The sequence below is a fragment of the Chelonia mydas genome, chromosome 7, assembly GCF_015237465.2.
Source record: "Chelonia mydas isolate rCheMyd1 chromosome 7, rCheMyd1.pri.v2, whole genome shotgun sequence".
Classification (NCBI taxonomy): domain Eukaryota; kingdom Metazoa; phylum Chordata; order Testudines; family Cheloniidae; genus Chelonia; species Chelonia mydas.
In genome coordinates, this window is record NC_057853.1 from 87,388,216 (window position 1) to 87,402,725 (window position 14,510).

At 47.3% G+C, this 14,510-nt stretch overlaps 1 protein-coding gene and 1 long non-coding RNA gene across 2 annotated transcripts; both read right to left on the minus strand.

Annotated features, from left to right (window-relative positions):
• Positions 1–204: 204 nt before the first annotated feature.
• Positions 205–10,162, minus strand: LOC122466573. The gene is made up of 3 exons (XR_006292202.1): positions 9,792–10,162; positions 6,265–6,491; positions 205–972 (listed from the first exon to the last, which is right to left on the minus strand). It is a non-coding gene; the product is annotated as an uncharacterized LOC122466573 (long non-coding RNA).
• DKK1 (dickkopf WNT signaling pathway inhibitor 1) lies at positions 7,647–9,624 on the minus strand. The gene is made up of 4 exons (XM_007071596.3): positions 9,376–9,624; positions 9,123–9,285; positions 8,715–8,858; positions 7,647–8,353 (listed from the first exon to the last, which is right to left on the minus strand). Exons 1-4 carry the CDS (start codon positions 9,622–9,624, stop codon positions 8,103–8,105), a joined length of 807 nt encoding a protein of 268 aa, XP_007071658.2. The 3' UTR covers positions 7,647–8,102.
• Positions 10,163–14,510: the final 4,348 nt, after the last annotated feature.

Sequence of the window (14,510 nt, forward strand, 5' to 3'; positions counted from 1 at the left end):
CTGCCTTGAAGCTCCAAGGCGAGCAAATCTGCCAATAAGCGCAAGACCCACCAAGGTAGAGCAGGAACTTTGTCACAAAAGCTTGATTGCAAAGGATGCGGTTTCACTCAATATGCCTTTATTCCTACTTGAGTAAAACAAATATTAAAGCAAAACCATCTAGTTACACTGCAACAATTAGTCACCTTATGACACTGCATTTTATCAACTGATTGAAGAGACAGATCTTATGTAGAACAAGAATGCTGCTGCAGAGATCTAAAGCTCTATTTCCTCCTGATGTAGAAATGACAAGCAATTCCAGTAGACAACCAAAGGCAAATACTATGGTTGTGCAATTTCATTCCATGCATGGCATGGACAAGGCAATTCTACCATCTTTCCATGCTGTGCAATAATGTTAGGTGATGCTACACAAGCTGCTAGTAATCTGAAGCAAGAACCTACCGGTAAGTCATCCAAATGTTTTGTGGATGTTTTTCCGGCAAGTGAGCCTGATGAACAGCTTTCAAATAAACAAGTGATTTTTATATGAAGCCACTTAAATCTTTTGGTCTGAAATGGCCAAAATAAAAGCCTCAGAACATTATTCAAACCCAGGTGATTGTAGTTTAGAGAGGTCAGCTACTTTTGTGCCTGTTGGTGCAGCAGTTTGATAGATAAAGAAGCGTATAACTCAGCCAACAAGAAGTTTCAAAAAAGACATTTAAAGAAGGCGTTTTTCAATTATGGAGTGTATGGTATTTAATGGTTCCGAAATTATCACACCACTACACATTAGCCTTGCTGCATAGTTACATCATGAGTTTGGGTCAACAATGATGCTGACGTACTACAGCTTCATGGATTCTGTATCAATTATGCGCTGAGGAGGTTCATCAGTAATGCTGCGAACACTGAAGTGGAAAGACTCCAGGAAGGTTTGTTCATTCCAAATGGAATTGTTCCACTGCCTGCAGGTAGAAATCACATCTGTGAAGGAGATGATAATATAGACATCAATGTAGAGCTCACTGATGGAAAGAATACCTTCCATTCAATGACTAGAGTCATATTTCAAGAACAGTCTGCATATACTCCAGCTTCACATGAAATAAGTTTGGGAAAGAAAAGTCTCTTATTTTCCCTGGGCAATCAGTCTCTCATGCTGTGTACAGCATTTGAAAAACCTAGAACACATCCAGAATCAAGCTGCCATGAAAAATACTTGAGAAAATAAACTCTTGTCACCTACAAATGAATGCTCTTGGGTCTCTCCTGGTATAGGAAGACTACTACGCCATGCTGTCCTACCACTGCCAAATGACGTTGATATTGTTCACACAAAGGAAGCTTCTGATATCTTGACAAATTGGGAGAGTATGACAGACAAGCCACAATTTCTGCAGCAAGGAAGTTGGCACAGAGACTGGAATTACTTGTGCCTCCATCTACTCATCAACAAAAGACAAGTTACTAGCCAAACTACCACCATTTACATAGGTAAACCAGATATTACATCATTATTGCAACATGAATGGAAAAATGTGGATGATGAACTACTTCCTGTATTCAAGGGATTTTTTTGCTGCATTTCTCAGGACACTAACACCTAGTGTTACATCTTTACCATTTTGGAGACGCTCTTTTTGGTGATAAAAACATAAAGGTCACTATTCTGACTACAGACAATTAATTGCACAATCTTCTCTGTACAAAACTGTGTGTGTGCCAAGGCAATGAAGATAGAGATCATAAATGAACAAGACAATGATAATGTTGACTAGAAATATCACCAGCACTATTATATTTAAATAATACCTGCACAAATCTATTAGGTTTTGTTTAACCCTTTCAATTGTTTTTGTGATGCTTGGAGGTCATAAAGAAACGCAATTTTTATGTCTTGAAACAAGTCATTAAACGAACAGAAAAAAATGCAAATACTTCAAAATGGTCATTTGTAATCTGTTGACTGACAGTGCCATATCAGTTTCTATGGTAAAAGCACCACTTAAAAGCTCCACATCAGACATCTTAAAGTAGTCATAAGCTTTCAAATGATGTATGAGGGGTATTTGTGTAGAGAGGTCAAATTCAGGTGACAAATTGGTAGTGTCCACCACTTGCCTAAATGTAATGGAATCCTGTCAGCACAGGTCCCCATGTAAGGCATTTTTTTGATACTCAAGGCCACTGCCAGCCTAAAACCTGGACCCAAACTTATCCTCAAATGCAGGTATAGCCCACACAGTAAGCCACACAGCTCAACTAACAGAAGTATGAATAGATGAACTAGCTGAGGAAAGAGAAACCGATAAAGGATTGATGTAAACTTTTATAAAAACAATAGGCCTGATACTCCTTTCTGGTTCACGAATTGTGCATTATTGAAGTGGCAGGTGTGTACTTAGTGTAGCACAACCTATACTGTCACAACTCTGTTGTATTCCCTAATTTTGTATAACTCTTTTTTAATACTTAAGGAAACAACTTGTACTCTCAACAATTGCTTATCGTTAATAAAATGTTAGTAACTAAAAGGAAAACAGATCACAAAGTCTGTGAAACAGAAGATCAAAGCTCAGAAGAGCTGCTGCCTAGAACTGCCTTCCATTTCAGTTTCTCAATTACCCTCAAGCACAATTAAAAGCTTTAATTAGGGACACAAATCAGACACAGATAAAGAACAAGTACAAGAAACAGTACAAGGTAAAAGGAACCATAAACATCACTTTGGATTACCAGAGATGTAGCTATTTTGTTTAAAGAAGAAACGTGACTTACTGCAAAACATAAAGAAAACAACATTTATACTTTTACACCTGTGCCTTTCATTATGAATGAAATAATTAGATGTTAAGCCACCTGTATGGATTTTTCCCCACTCAAATGACATCAGGGCTCAATTATAGAGAGACCTGAATCCAACAAATTAGAAGAGAGTAAAAACAGCTTAAGCAGGTGGTTTAGGGTAAATGTTTTTGTAGTTAACAGCTTTTCTGTATAGCCTTACTTCCATTAAGCTTTTCACCTGCTCTCTGAGTGCAGTGCTTTCATGTTTTTGAAATACTTGCATGCTGCGTTCTCTGTTGGATCAACAAATGATTTCTATAAAAATAAAAAACTTTTCTCAATATTGTTTTCTGAAATCTCTGAGGGTGGGTCTGCATCAGAAGCAAAAGTATAAAACACGTATTATTGTTTCTTGCACCACAGAAGTATAGTGGAAGTTTTATTCATTATTTTGGACAATCGTGTTTTTTTTAATTGCACGCCACGCTGCTTGTGATACTAATAGACATTACTATTGATGCTAGTGCTCCTGATACACTGCCCTAAAGCAAAATAAATTTATCTATTAAAGGAGTCACTGGTGTCTAGTGGCTAGACTTGAAGATTGGGAGACTGAACTTGAGGAGGCCTGGCCTAATTAATCACTTTATGTTCGATGCAGTCCCAAATCAGGATACACCTAAGCACCTTCTTAAACTCACACTTAACTTTAAGTCCCACTGAAGTCAATGGAAATTAAGCACATACTTAAATGTTTTCTTGAGCAAGGATGCATCTCTATATTGGGCCTAAGATAAATCAGAAATAATGTTTAGAAGTATAAAAATGGGAGTTGAATCTAAAGAATAAGATGTTTACCCTGAGGATGAACCACTCAATAATCAGACATAGGGAAAACTGCAGTAGTACAGTCCTCTTCATTTCACCATATGCCAGTAGGATTGGCATAACTTTGTGTAAATAATGATATCATCATCTCAAATGTAAGAACATGTTACTGAACAAAGAATGTCTTTTATGAAGGGATTTTATTACTGACCTATTTGAAACATTTGTTTATACAAGCAGAGATTTGTCTGGAAAGTAAACGATTATAACATTTCAAAAATACATTCCAGCAGGAAACAAAAGGGTAAAAAAAAGCATCAGAAAAATGTCTATGAGAATGTTATTAAAATTATAACAACTTTTCATTTTATAACTTCTACTTTGTCATGAATAGTGGAGGCAGTCTGTGTAGCTGTTAAACCACAAGACTGGGAATCAGGAATCCTGCAGTTTGAGTGTTGGCCTCTGCAAATGATGCAGTAGCAGTGAAATTCTCTTCTGTGCTAAGAATTGCGATTTGAAGTGGGACTTAAATGGCTCATGGAGCTTCTGACAGCCCTCTGGACAGGGGAGAATTTTACCCTGTGTGACTTCAGGACAATTGTGTGTATCTGTTTTTAAATAAGTAATTAATGTCTGGAAAGTGCTTTTAATTTATATAGCATATTTTTTCAGATCTCAAAGTTATTATTATAGCTTTCTTTAATGTTTCTTCATTACTTTGTCAGAGTACTCTTTGAAAGATAAAAGGTAAACAAAAGTAAACTAGGGTGGAAAACACAGACACGCACAATATCCCACTTCCCCTTCTCCTAAAGCACTGTGTTTTTAGCACCCCACTCAAAAATCTCCAACATGGAAAAGAAAAAACACTAGGTGTTAGTATCCTGAGAAATGGAGCAATCAAAAACCCTGAATGAAAAAAATGGCCCAAATTCATCACTGGCATAAGTCAGCAATGACCCCGCTTTGGAATTAGGCATCTAAGGAGTTTTTTGTAAGAAGCCAGGGTGGTGGAGAGGGAGGAGGACGAGGACCTCCCTCATAACTTTTTGTCAGGGATCTGCCACTCCCACATAAAGAGTCACTGGGTGCAGAGAGAGAGAGGGAAAACATGTTAGCATCAGAATGACTCTCTAGCCTAGTGGTAAGAGCATTGTCTCAGGACATTGGAGATGCAGGAGTCCAGCCCCTCTGCTCCAATGTGGAACAGCTTCCACAGGAGCAATTGAGGGTGCCCTATATCAGACTATCCAATAACCCAGAGCTTAGGGTTTCACCTGAGAGTTGACAGATCCCTTCCCCTCTTGTGGACAGGTAATGTGACACACTGAATAACCTAACCACTGGAATAAAAGTTATGGGAGGTTCTCCTCTTCCTCACTCCCCAGCTGTTCTGTGTGAACCTCTGAGCATGCTGATTAGATAGGATCCCAAACACATATTAGGCAGCCAAAGCCTATCTTCCTGAGTTTGTGAATTACTCTGGGGCTCAGGCAGGAGACAGGCATCTGGATACCTAGCGTAAGGCACCACTGTGCATACCCTGAGGCAGAAACATAGGCACCCAGGAAACTTTTTACTGCAAAAACGTAGGTGCTGAGTGAGTTCAGGTGCCTTCAGGCTTCAGCAGGATTTTCATGAATTGGAGCCTAAAACTGGGATTTAAATGCCTAACCCCAGAGTTTGGTGCCTAAGTACCTTTGTGAATCTAGACCCCTTATACTATAATGATCGGTACCCCTATAAAACAATAGCATCAAACAGATGCCAAAACCAGGGGATAACTTGGAAGGAGGACTATAGAAAAAAGGTACAAGCGTATGCATGGTAAAGTATGCGGTCCCACTGCAAATCCACACCCAATCAGTTTACACTTGTGCTTTCTTCAAAGTTACTCATTTTTTAACACCAACCAAATGTCAAAAACCACTGAGTTACTTTACCACTTTCTGAACATACTGTCTGAACATGCAATTTACACTACAATGACCATCGCTGCTCAACTGAGCCCAATATGCATTGACTTTTGTACTCTCACCATGTTATCTTGAGGGCTCAAATGCCACTTATGTGCATTAAAAAAAACTAGCAACATAGTTCAATTATGTTAAGTTCTTGACCAGAAAAGCTGAGTTGCTTATTGAGGCGTTTCAGATACATGGCTCACTGCAACAAAAGTAAAAACTTATTTTACACTGGTATCTTGCATGCTTTTGGTGCTAATAAAAATAAGATATAAAATGAAATGCTGCCAGCATGATGCTGCAGAAATGTGTTTCCCTGAGTTATGATTTAATCCATAACTGTAGTAACGTAGATCACAATTGGCTCATTTCTCATCATAACCAACCCTGGATTATTCAAAGGCTGCTATGAATGGCCTCAATGGTGGGAGGGATAGCTCAGTGGTTTGAGCATTGGCCTGCTACACCCAGGGTTTTGACTTCAATCCTTGAGGGGGCCATTTAGGGATCTGGGGCAAAAATTGGGGATTGGCCCTGCGTTGAGCAGAGGGTTGGATTAGATGACCTCCTGAGGTCCCTTCCAACCCTGATATTCTATTCTATGATTCTATAAAACCAAGTGGGTGGAAACAGTTCCATTTATTACTTGGTAAAACATCAAGATCCTTGCCCTCCTATGTGGAAACCCCCTTACCATTTTCCAGGTGAAACTGAAATCCAGTCCTAAGGGTGAAGTGGTTTGAAGAAGGATAACTTAAGTGCACTTCCCCCTTCAAGACTTGGCTGCTGCTTCCTCTGAGTCAGAAGGATCCTCTTTCTTCCCTTTGCAGCAAGTGGTTTCCTGTTTCCTCCCCTCTAGTGTGTCTTCCTGAGACCCGACCTTAGATCAGTGGGAACTGTATCTTCCTGATGCTTAAAGCTCTGCAAGGGGAAAGAGCGTTTCAATCTCAGAGGTGAAATTTACCACTAAAAGGCAGTGTCATAACATGCCAATTTCCTGTGCTTTGATATGGCCCCATTGGTCACTGAATTAAGCAAGCCCCAATGCTACAGACATTACTGGCTGAAGCCCCTTGAGATGAAATTGAACTCACTTCAGTAACATTAAAGCAATGTAGGGAAAAGGCTGCATTTCTATGTGAGTGCATTTCACAGGACGTTAAAGCTGCCTTCACATTTAATAAAGTGCTGCTTCCACACGTCCTAGGAGAGGCAATCACAGTGATTTGGGCTCAGCAGGCAAACAAAGCAAAACAGTGATTTGGAGGGGAAAAAGATTTCTCCTGCAACACTTGCAGGCAGCCCAGACTCCTGAGCCCCTCTCACAGGCTGACCTAGAGTTGAAGATCACAAAGGTAAGACACTGGAAGAAAAGTGACTTGTCACAACAATTGTGTGCATGTTTGGAGGGATTAAAAAGTACCAGTGGAGCCAATGGCAACTCACACCAGCTGAAGCTCTACCACTTGGATGCATGAGTCTAGGAGATGCATCCAGTTTCTTTGGTTTAATGACTGAGATGCAAGCTCCTGAAAAAGACACTGGGAGATAAAGCTAGCCAGCAGAAACAACTTTACACATTACTCTCAAATGAATGGAGAGAGTGATAGCAACCACCTTCATCTCTCAGAAAGGAGTAGGGGTTAGCCTTCTCCTACTCAGGCCGTCTTGAATGCTCTCTTCAAGTAGTGTGATGATATCTGATCCCCACATATACTTCCCCTCTATCAAATGCATTTTGTCTGTGGCAAGAGGACTCGTTTATGGTTATTTATATGTAGAACAAACACAGGTAGTGAAAGCAAATGCACACATTTGGGGATAAGATGATTCTCTCCTCCCCATTAAGAGCATCCACAAGTTAGGATTTATTGTTTCCAGGGCAATTGACCTATTTTGAGGGAAAGGAAATAGAGACCACCACCATTTACCAAGCCTCCCCCCTCATATTTAACCAACTGTGCACCTCTTCCTATGCAGATCCTTAAGAAAAGGAGACATCAGTTTATATGCATATAATTTTTTATGACAAGTGTACATCCATTTGGGACATCACGTTGTAGAGTTAACAAGTTAGTGTTATTTAAGCTCAACTGCAGATGGTTCTTCATTTAGAGCAGAGGTAGGGAGAAATTTATCAGTAAATGCCAGGTGTTTTTTTTTTTTTAAGTTATTTATTTCACTTCCAGATGGACAATTCATAGACTTAGGAAGATATAAAACCAGTGTGTACAAAATGTGTCACAATAGCAGACTAGAGATCATGTAGCACCTGTAGAAAAATTAAAATTCTGGAATATGTACAGTTAAGTGCCACACTGAATATTTACAACACAGTAATTTACTGCAATTAGTCACTGAAAGTTTCTTAAAGAAACAAGCTTCGTATTCCAGCTGTAGGAAGGGGAAATAGCAGAGTACTTAGTGTAACTTCCAAATCTGTACATCCTTAGAGATGAACTGCCAAAAAACAAACAATGCACTGCCCAGAAACCTCCTCCAAAGTCCATCATATGTAGTGAGGAGTGGTGTTCAATGTCTTTGACAAGTATGCAGTCTGGAAGAGTTGGTGGTTGCATAATCTCTTTGTAGCCGACAGGACAGACCTTCTCCACAGTAGCATCGCTGGAAGATCTCCAGGCCATGAGAGCCTTTCCTTCGGTGTTTGGTGCATACTTGGCCTTCCTTAAGGACAGGTTTACAGATCTTGGACCAGAAGTGACGTGCACAGCACAATCCAGCAGCACAGTCGGAAGAGCGGAGGCAGGTGGTACTTTCCTGACCTTTGAAAGGAGAAAGTGATTAAAAGCCTGTGGTAAATTGGCTGGATTGCAGGAGAGTCTAACAGCAAAGACTTGAACAAACAATTGCATTATAGGAGGCAGACTTTGTCTAGGGCTTGTCAGAAAGTAGTTGAGGGGGAGAGAGCCACAGACAAGCAGCTGGATGGCTGCATTTAGCCTCACTGCTTCCTCAGGTGGTATTTCTGGCAGACACCCCAGTTGCACTGTGCCTCAGTTAAAATGCCTTTTACACATGGGTTTAGTATACTGCAGGAATAAGGGGAAGCCTAAGCAATGTTTGCGGCTAACCCACCCCCACCTAGTTACACTTGCTAGTGGAAGAGCCACCAGGCCCCCTTACCTTTCAGGTGGTGCAGCTGGGATGGGGATGTGGTCCTTTTGGGATGCAAGTCCGGGATTCCATGGTCAGGACTGAAGCTCTCGATGATGGTCTCCTCCATCTCCCCGGGGAGAAAGTGACCTTGCTCAGATGGCACACACATCCCTGAGCGGGGAAACAGGGCAGGAGTCAGCACAGCCTGGGTAACACACCAGGGCCCCGCTGGAGGCTGCCACGCTAGCACGGTACCCCACAGGTGCGCAGCTATCCGGTAGGCGGGTGCTCCCCGCAGTAGCGCAGACACACGGCCCTTGGGACCCACCTGAGTCTAGCTATTGCACCTGCAGCCGGGCCGGGGCCGGGGCCGGGGCCAGCCTCCCCGCCCCTCCAACAGCGCGGCAGGGCCGCGCACCCCACCCCGCCGCTCACCGTTATTGCAGTAGTTGCCCGGGCAGCACATGGCATGGCGCAGGCAGCGCTTCCGGCGTTTCCTGCAGGCGAGGCAGAGCGGGACTGCGGAGCCGGCCCCGCGCGGGGCGCCGGAGCAGAACTCGTCCGGGGCGCAGTCCTCGTCCTCTGAGCACGTGAAAGGCTGCAAGGGAGACACAGCGCCAGTGAGCGGGCTCACCGCGCGGGAGGGCAGAGGAGCCCCTGGCGCCCCGCTCACGGGCCGCTCACCTACCTGGTGGGTCTCGACGGCCTGGTGCTTGTTGCCCGCCTCGAGCAGGGCCGAGTCTGCGGGCGCGGCACTGGCGAAGGAGCCCCCCTGCCCGGCGGCGCCGCCTGGGAGCAGGTTCTTGATGGCGTTGGAGTTGAGGAGGCTGGAGCCGAACCCGGCACTCGACGCCGACGCTGCCCAGGGGTAGCAGCAGCACAAAGCGGCCGCCAGCGCCACACATAGGCGGGCCGCGCCCTCCGCGCACAGCAGCATCTTCCAAGCGGCAGCGAGCTGCAGCCGGCGGGGTCAGATCCGGCCCGCACGAGGTAAGGGACCCGCGCGGTAGCTGTGCGCTTGGTGGGCTGGGGCGCCGCTGCCGAGCGCAAGCCCGCGGTGGCGCAGAGAGATGTTCCGCACAGCTGCCCGCCACTGGTAGTTACCTGCCTGCCTGTTGCTGCCTTTATACTCCCGGGGGCTGGCTCGTGGTCCCGCCCCTACGGGGTGAGGGGGGAGGGCGCCACAGGCAAAGATGAGATTTCAAAGCGAGCCTGGGGGTTGTGCTGCTGCCCCCCCCCCCCCAAAGGCTTCCTCATTGGCCGAGTCCCAAGAGGGGGATTTCGCAATCGCCGCCGTGAAAATTATCAACGACTTCCCAGGCAGCTGGTGCTGCCACAAGGCTCTTCGCGGCCGGGAGCCCCGAGCAACGTCTCCCGCTGAGCTGCGGGCACCGGGGGCTGCCTGTTTTGTGGGAATCGCGTACACTTTGTGACTGAAATCCCTCCTTTTAAAACATGTTGTCACACGGCGCCGAACCCCCACCCTCCCTCGGGGCCGCTGGGTGTCGCCTGTGCTCAGGATCAGCTGCCCAGGCCACGTTCCCAGTCCCCCCAGTGTGGACTTTTGTGTATTCAGGGGGGAAGCCGAACATTACTCGGCTCTGTTACGTGTGAGGGTGGCATTTAACGAGGCGCAATCGTTTTCCCGGAGGGTGCTGTTTGAGTTGGCGTTTTTCACTGTATATAATCTTCTTTGAACAAAACAAAACACACCTAATTTCCACATCAAACGCTGCGTAAGAATGGAGGCCACGCTTTCTAATTATCCTTTGATGGGATATTTAGAGGGAGCCTGGCATCTGTTAGTTGCAAATTAGTTCAAGGATGGTTTGTCCTGTACAAATGTAGGAAGGCGAGGTAGAGTCCGAAGCTGTCAAGTCCCCATTTCAAGAGGTGTGTTTTAACTTTATTCAAATGCTTTCCTCAACTGGCAGCATTTGTCCCCTCAGTGTAATGGGAGACGCTGGTTAAACATACAACGGAGATCAAAGGCTGGTGCAGCGCCAAGCTGCCGAAAACAGTGTGCCAAATTAATTATCTGGTCGAAGCCTCCTAAAACAAACCTAGGTTGATTAGCACGTAGTGATAAGGCGCGGCTGCCGGTCCTTTTAACTGTCTTTTAGGCACTGGGAAGCACTAATAGGTTCATAACTTTGAGACACATAAGTTAAAGGGGTATTCTGACTCGGGAGTGCAAAGGGACGAAGTTACAAAATAAGCCTTTGCTGTAAAGAGGTGACTTAGCATCCCCGCCTGGGGACGGGGCGACTTGACTATTCGCGCTCCCCCCGCTCTAGCCGGATGTCAAACAGCCGCAGCAGCAAGTGGTTGTATATTGTTCTTACGATTTGGCCAGGATTTCATAACAATGGCTCTTGAGCGAGCCTGCCTCGCCCCCTCTGGTTTTGGGGGGCGTTGCGCATTTTAGAGGCCTGGATTGTGAGGTTTTCACCTGCCAGACAGGTTTTGAGCTACCAAAGCAGCCCCTTTCCGCTCTTAATGGGATAGTAGCGCTGTTTGGTGCTTTAAAAACACATTGCATCATCCCACTGCGGCATATGCAAGCGGTGGTCTGGATTTGTAGCCTTTACTCGCACATTGACTTCAAAGGGACTGTTCAGTGATCTAGGGTTACTACTGTAATTAGAGGCAGGATCGGGCCTTGTAGTGTGAGGTTAAACTTTCCAGGCAAGCTTATCTCGGCTAATAGGAAATAAACAAAGGCTTGGCATAGCTCATTAGGGCTTTGCCATGAGGAATAAAATCTGTTTGAGCAGGAGGGCCATGTCTGACGACCACTTTTTTGCAAATGTTGTTGTAGCTGTGTGGGTCCCTGGCTATGAGCGAGACAAGGTGGGTGAGGGAGTATCTTCTATTGGACCAAGAAGGTGCAAGAGACAAGTTTTGGCGTATACACACATATTACACAGAGCCCTTCTTCAGCTCTGGGTTTTGGTGTCTAACTGCCTATGTGGCAGGTTATGTATTGTTTTATAATGGCGCACCCAGGGAAACCATGGTGCTGAGGTCTGAAAAGATGTGACTCACCTCTGTATAGGTTAGGTGGGCTCCCACTGCAGGACTCAGTTAATGTGGACTGTTAGCTGCTGTATTAGTCAACATGGTTAGCTGAGCCCTTAGGAACCTTTAAGGCCTCAAACAGTAAAATCAGTTCCCAAGAAAACACAGAGTTATCACTTTATTCCCAGCATCATTTATGCCCGGCCCTGGCTGCGCGCTCTCACCCATTAAAAGGCGGGTATTCCCGCCTCTCTGCTCTCATTTAGCGCAGTATTTCCCTGGGGCCAGCCTGCCGCACTGCCCGTAAGACTCCCAGTCCTGTGGCTCCGCAGGGCTGTAACAGTTGGCTCTAAATCAAGCTAGTCAGCCCCTCGGTTACCTAAAAGCAGAGCTCGCCGCTCGGGCTGCCCAGCACGTGCTCCAGAAGAGGCGCGCTGGGTACCTAGGAGCGCTGGAAGCGAGCGGGCTGCGCTGCACAGGCTCCGGCCATGGGCTTGAACGTCAGCAACGTGCCCGGCTAATCTTCCCCCACTCGCGCTTCCTTAATACGGAACTGTGCCAGCCTCCACGTTGCGCAGCGCTGCAGGGTCGGCGCCGTGCCAGCCTGCACGTTACACACAGCCTAGAGCAGCCCCCCCACCCCCCGCATGGCGCCGCGTCCGCTGCGATTGGACACGGGCCAGTGGCCCCCCCAGGCCCCGTGTGTCTCCTCCCGCCCTGAGGGTGGGGCTGGTTCGCAGCCCTCTGGGCCCCGCGGGCTGGGGCTGCGGGGGGACCCGGCTTGCCGGGCTCCCCGCACCACGCCGCGTCCGGCTCACTGGCTCGGCAGCTGACAGGGCTCAGCGCCGTCCCTGGGGCCGGGGCTGTGTTTGCTCAGCGTGTCAAGCGAAGCTTGCTGAGCGCTCGCTTTGATAAGCGGAGATCAAAGGCGCCGGGGATCCCAGGTCTTAATCAGCCGTGAGCCTGGATGGCGAGGCCCCAAACAGTCCGTTCGCTGGGGTTTTGCGCAGCCACTGTGCTCAGCAGCACAGCCTGGGGCAGCGTCTGCCTGGCCGCAAATCCATTCACACGACAGTGCGCGCTGTTGGCTTGTAGTGCGAGTCTCCGGCCGGCCGGCCGGCCAAAGAGCCCCACAGCCCTCTGCCTGCATGAGACGGGAAGGGGCGGATTGGCTTGAAGCGTTTCCTGGGGACTTGCGGGGCCTTGTCCGGCAGGGGACAGTGAAAAGTAACGCGCTCAGCGCCCTCCTGTGGTCGCTCAGGGTCAGTTTGCAAAGCACCTACAAAAGGCTGGGCCGGGCCGGATTAACCTTTTGGGGGCCCGGCGCCAAACATCGTTGTGGGCTCCCATATAGTGAGCCCGACGGCACCACTGGTGTCATGGGACTGCTGGGATGGGGATGAAAACATTTATTCAAAAACAAAGTAAGATATTTGAAGCTATGGTTGATTGAAACCTCCACCCAGCCCACAGAGAACAAAGTAGGCAATCATCAGTATACCCAGAATATTCTTGATTTTGGTTTACTTGTGTCGGAGGGCTTTTGTCTTTTTTGTTTAAATGCTCAGGGCCTGCTTGGGGACCTGAACACAAGTCTTCACTTAGCACAGTTATGAGCCATATAAAGCCTGGATGTAGCAGTCAGTGGAGTTGCACCTGCATCTCCCCACCACTTCCTCTATCTACAGTTATGTTTCGCAAATCCATTTTTTGAAAGCTGGATTTTCTACTTTGATGCAGTAATGTTTAAATATTAAAAAAATAGTTTCTTTAGTCTATTTCTCCCTTTGCCTCACCATCCCTCATGACTTTAAACAGAAAAGTTACTGTGCTGGAGTGTGAGGAGGAAAATTGCTGGTGCCTGTCTTTTGCAGGGAGAAAGGGTCAGACAGACAGACAGGTACACACACACTTACAATTTACCAACACAATCCAGCCTTAAGCCCCTACCCCAACTTTCACACCTGGGCTCTCCCCATGCCTCCTACTGTCCTCCCACACACAATTAACCCCCACTTTCAAACAAGGGCTCTCCTTAATCACCCTGCTATTGTCAACCCCCCACTTTCACCCCAGGGCTGTCTCCCTCCCTTCTACTGCCCCCTGAGCCAACCCCACCTTCAGCCGAGACTCCCCTCCCTCCCTCTGCTCCCACATACAGCCCCCAACCCCCACCTTCATCTCAGACTCCTCTCCCTCTGCCCCTCCACACCAAACCCCCATCTTCACACCCTGCTTTTCCTACCCCCTTCCCAAGGAGTCACCGCTGGCTCTCCCGTCACTCTTGGACTTGCCCCACAACTGCCCCTTGCCCCCAAACTGCGCTCTATCCCTCCCCGGAGTGCAGGGGAGAAGTTTCTGGGCATTCTCAGTGGCGGGGGGTGGTGGCAGCCAGCCCCACTGTCACCGCCCCCCAGCTCTGAGGGACACAGAGAACCAGCCTCCCCCACACTGCCCCCCCAATGGCGGCTGAGGACACACACACACACACCTGGGCTGAAGCTGCAGGGTCAAGACGGTGCCCAGGAGCCCACGGCTGGGCATCAGGGTTGCTGGGGGCCACATGCTGGGAGTCACAGCACTGCTGCTGCTACCCTGGAGAGCGGGGGAGACTTGGAGGTGGGGGGGGGGTGAGGAGCTTGTGCCCCATGGGGAGGGCGGTGTGGCAGGATCAGTACCCCAGCACCGGGAACCCTCCCCCTGCACCATTTCCTTTTTTTTTCCCTTTTGTCCATTCCTGCCACTCACTTCAACTGGGGCAGCTCACAGGATGGTGTTGGGCATTATGGGACTACTAGTGTT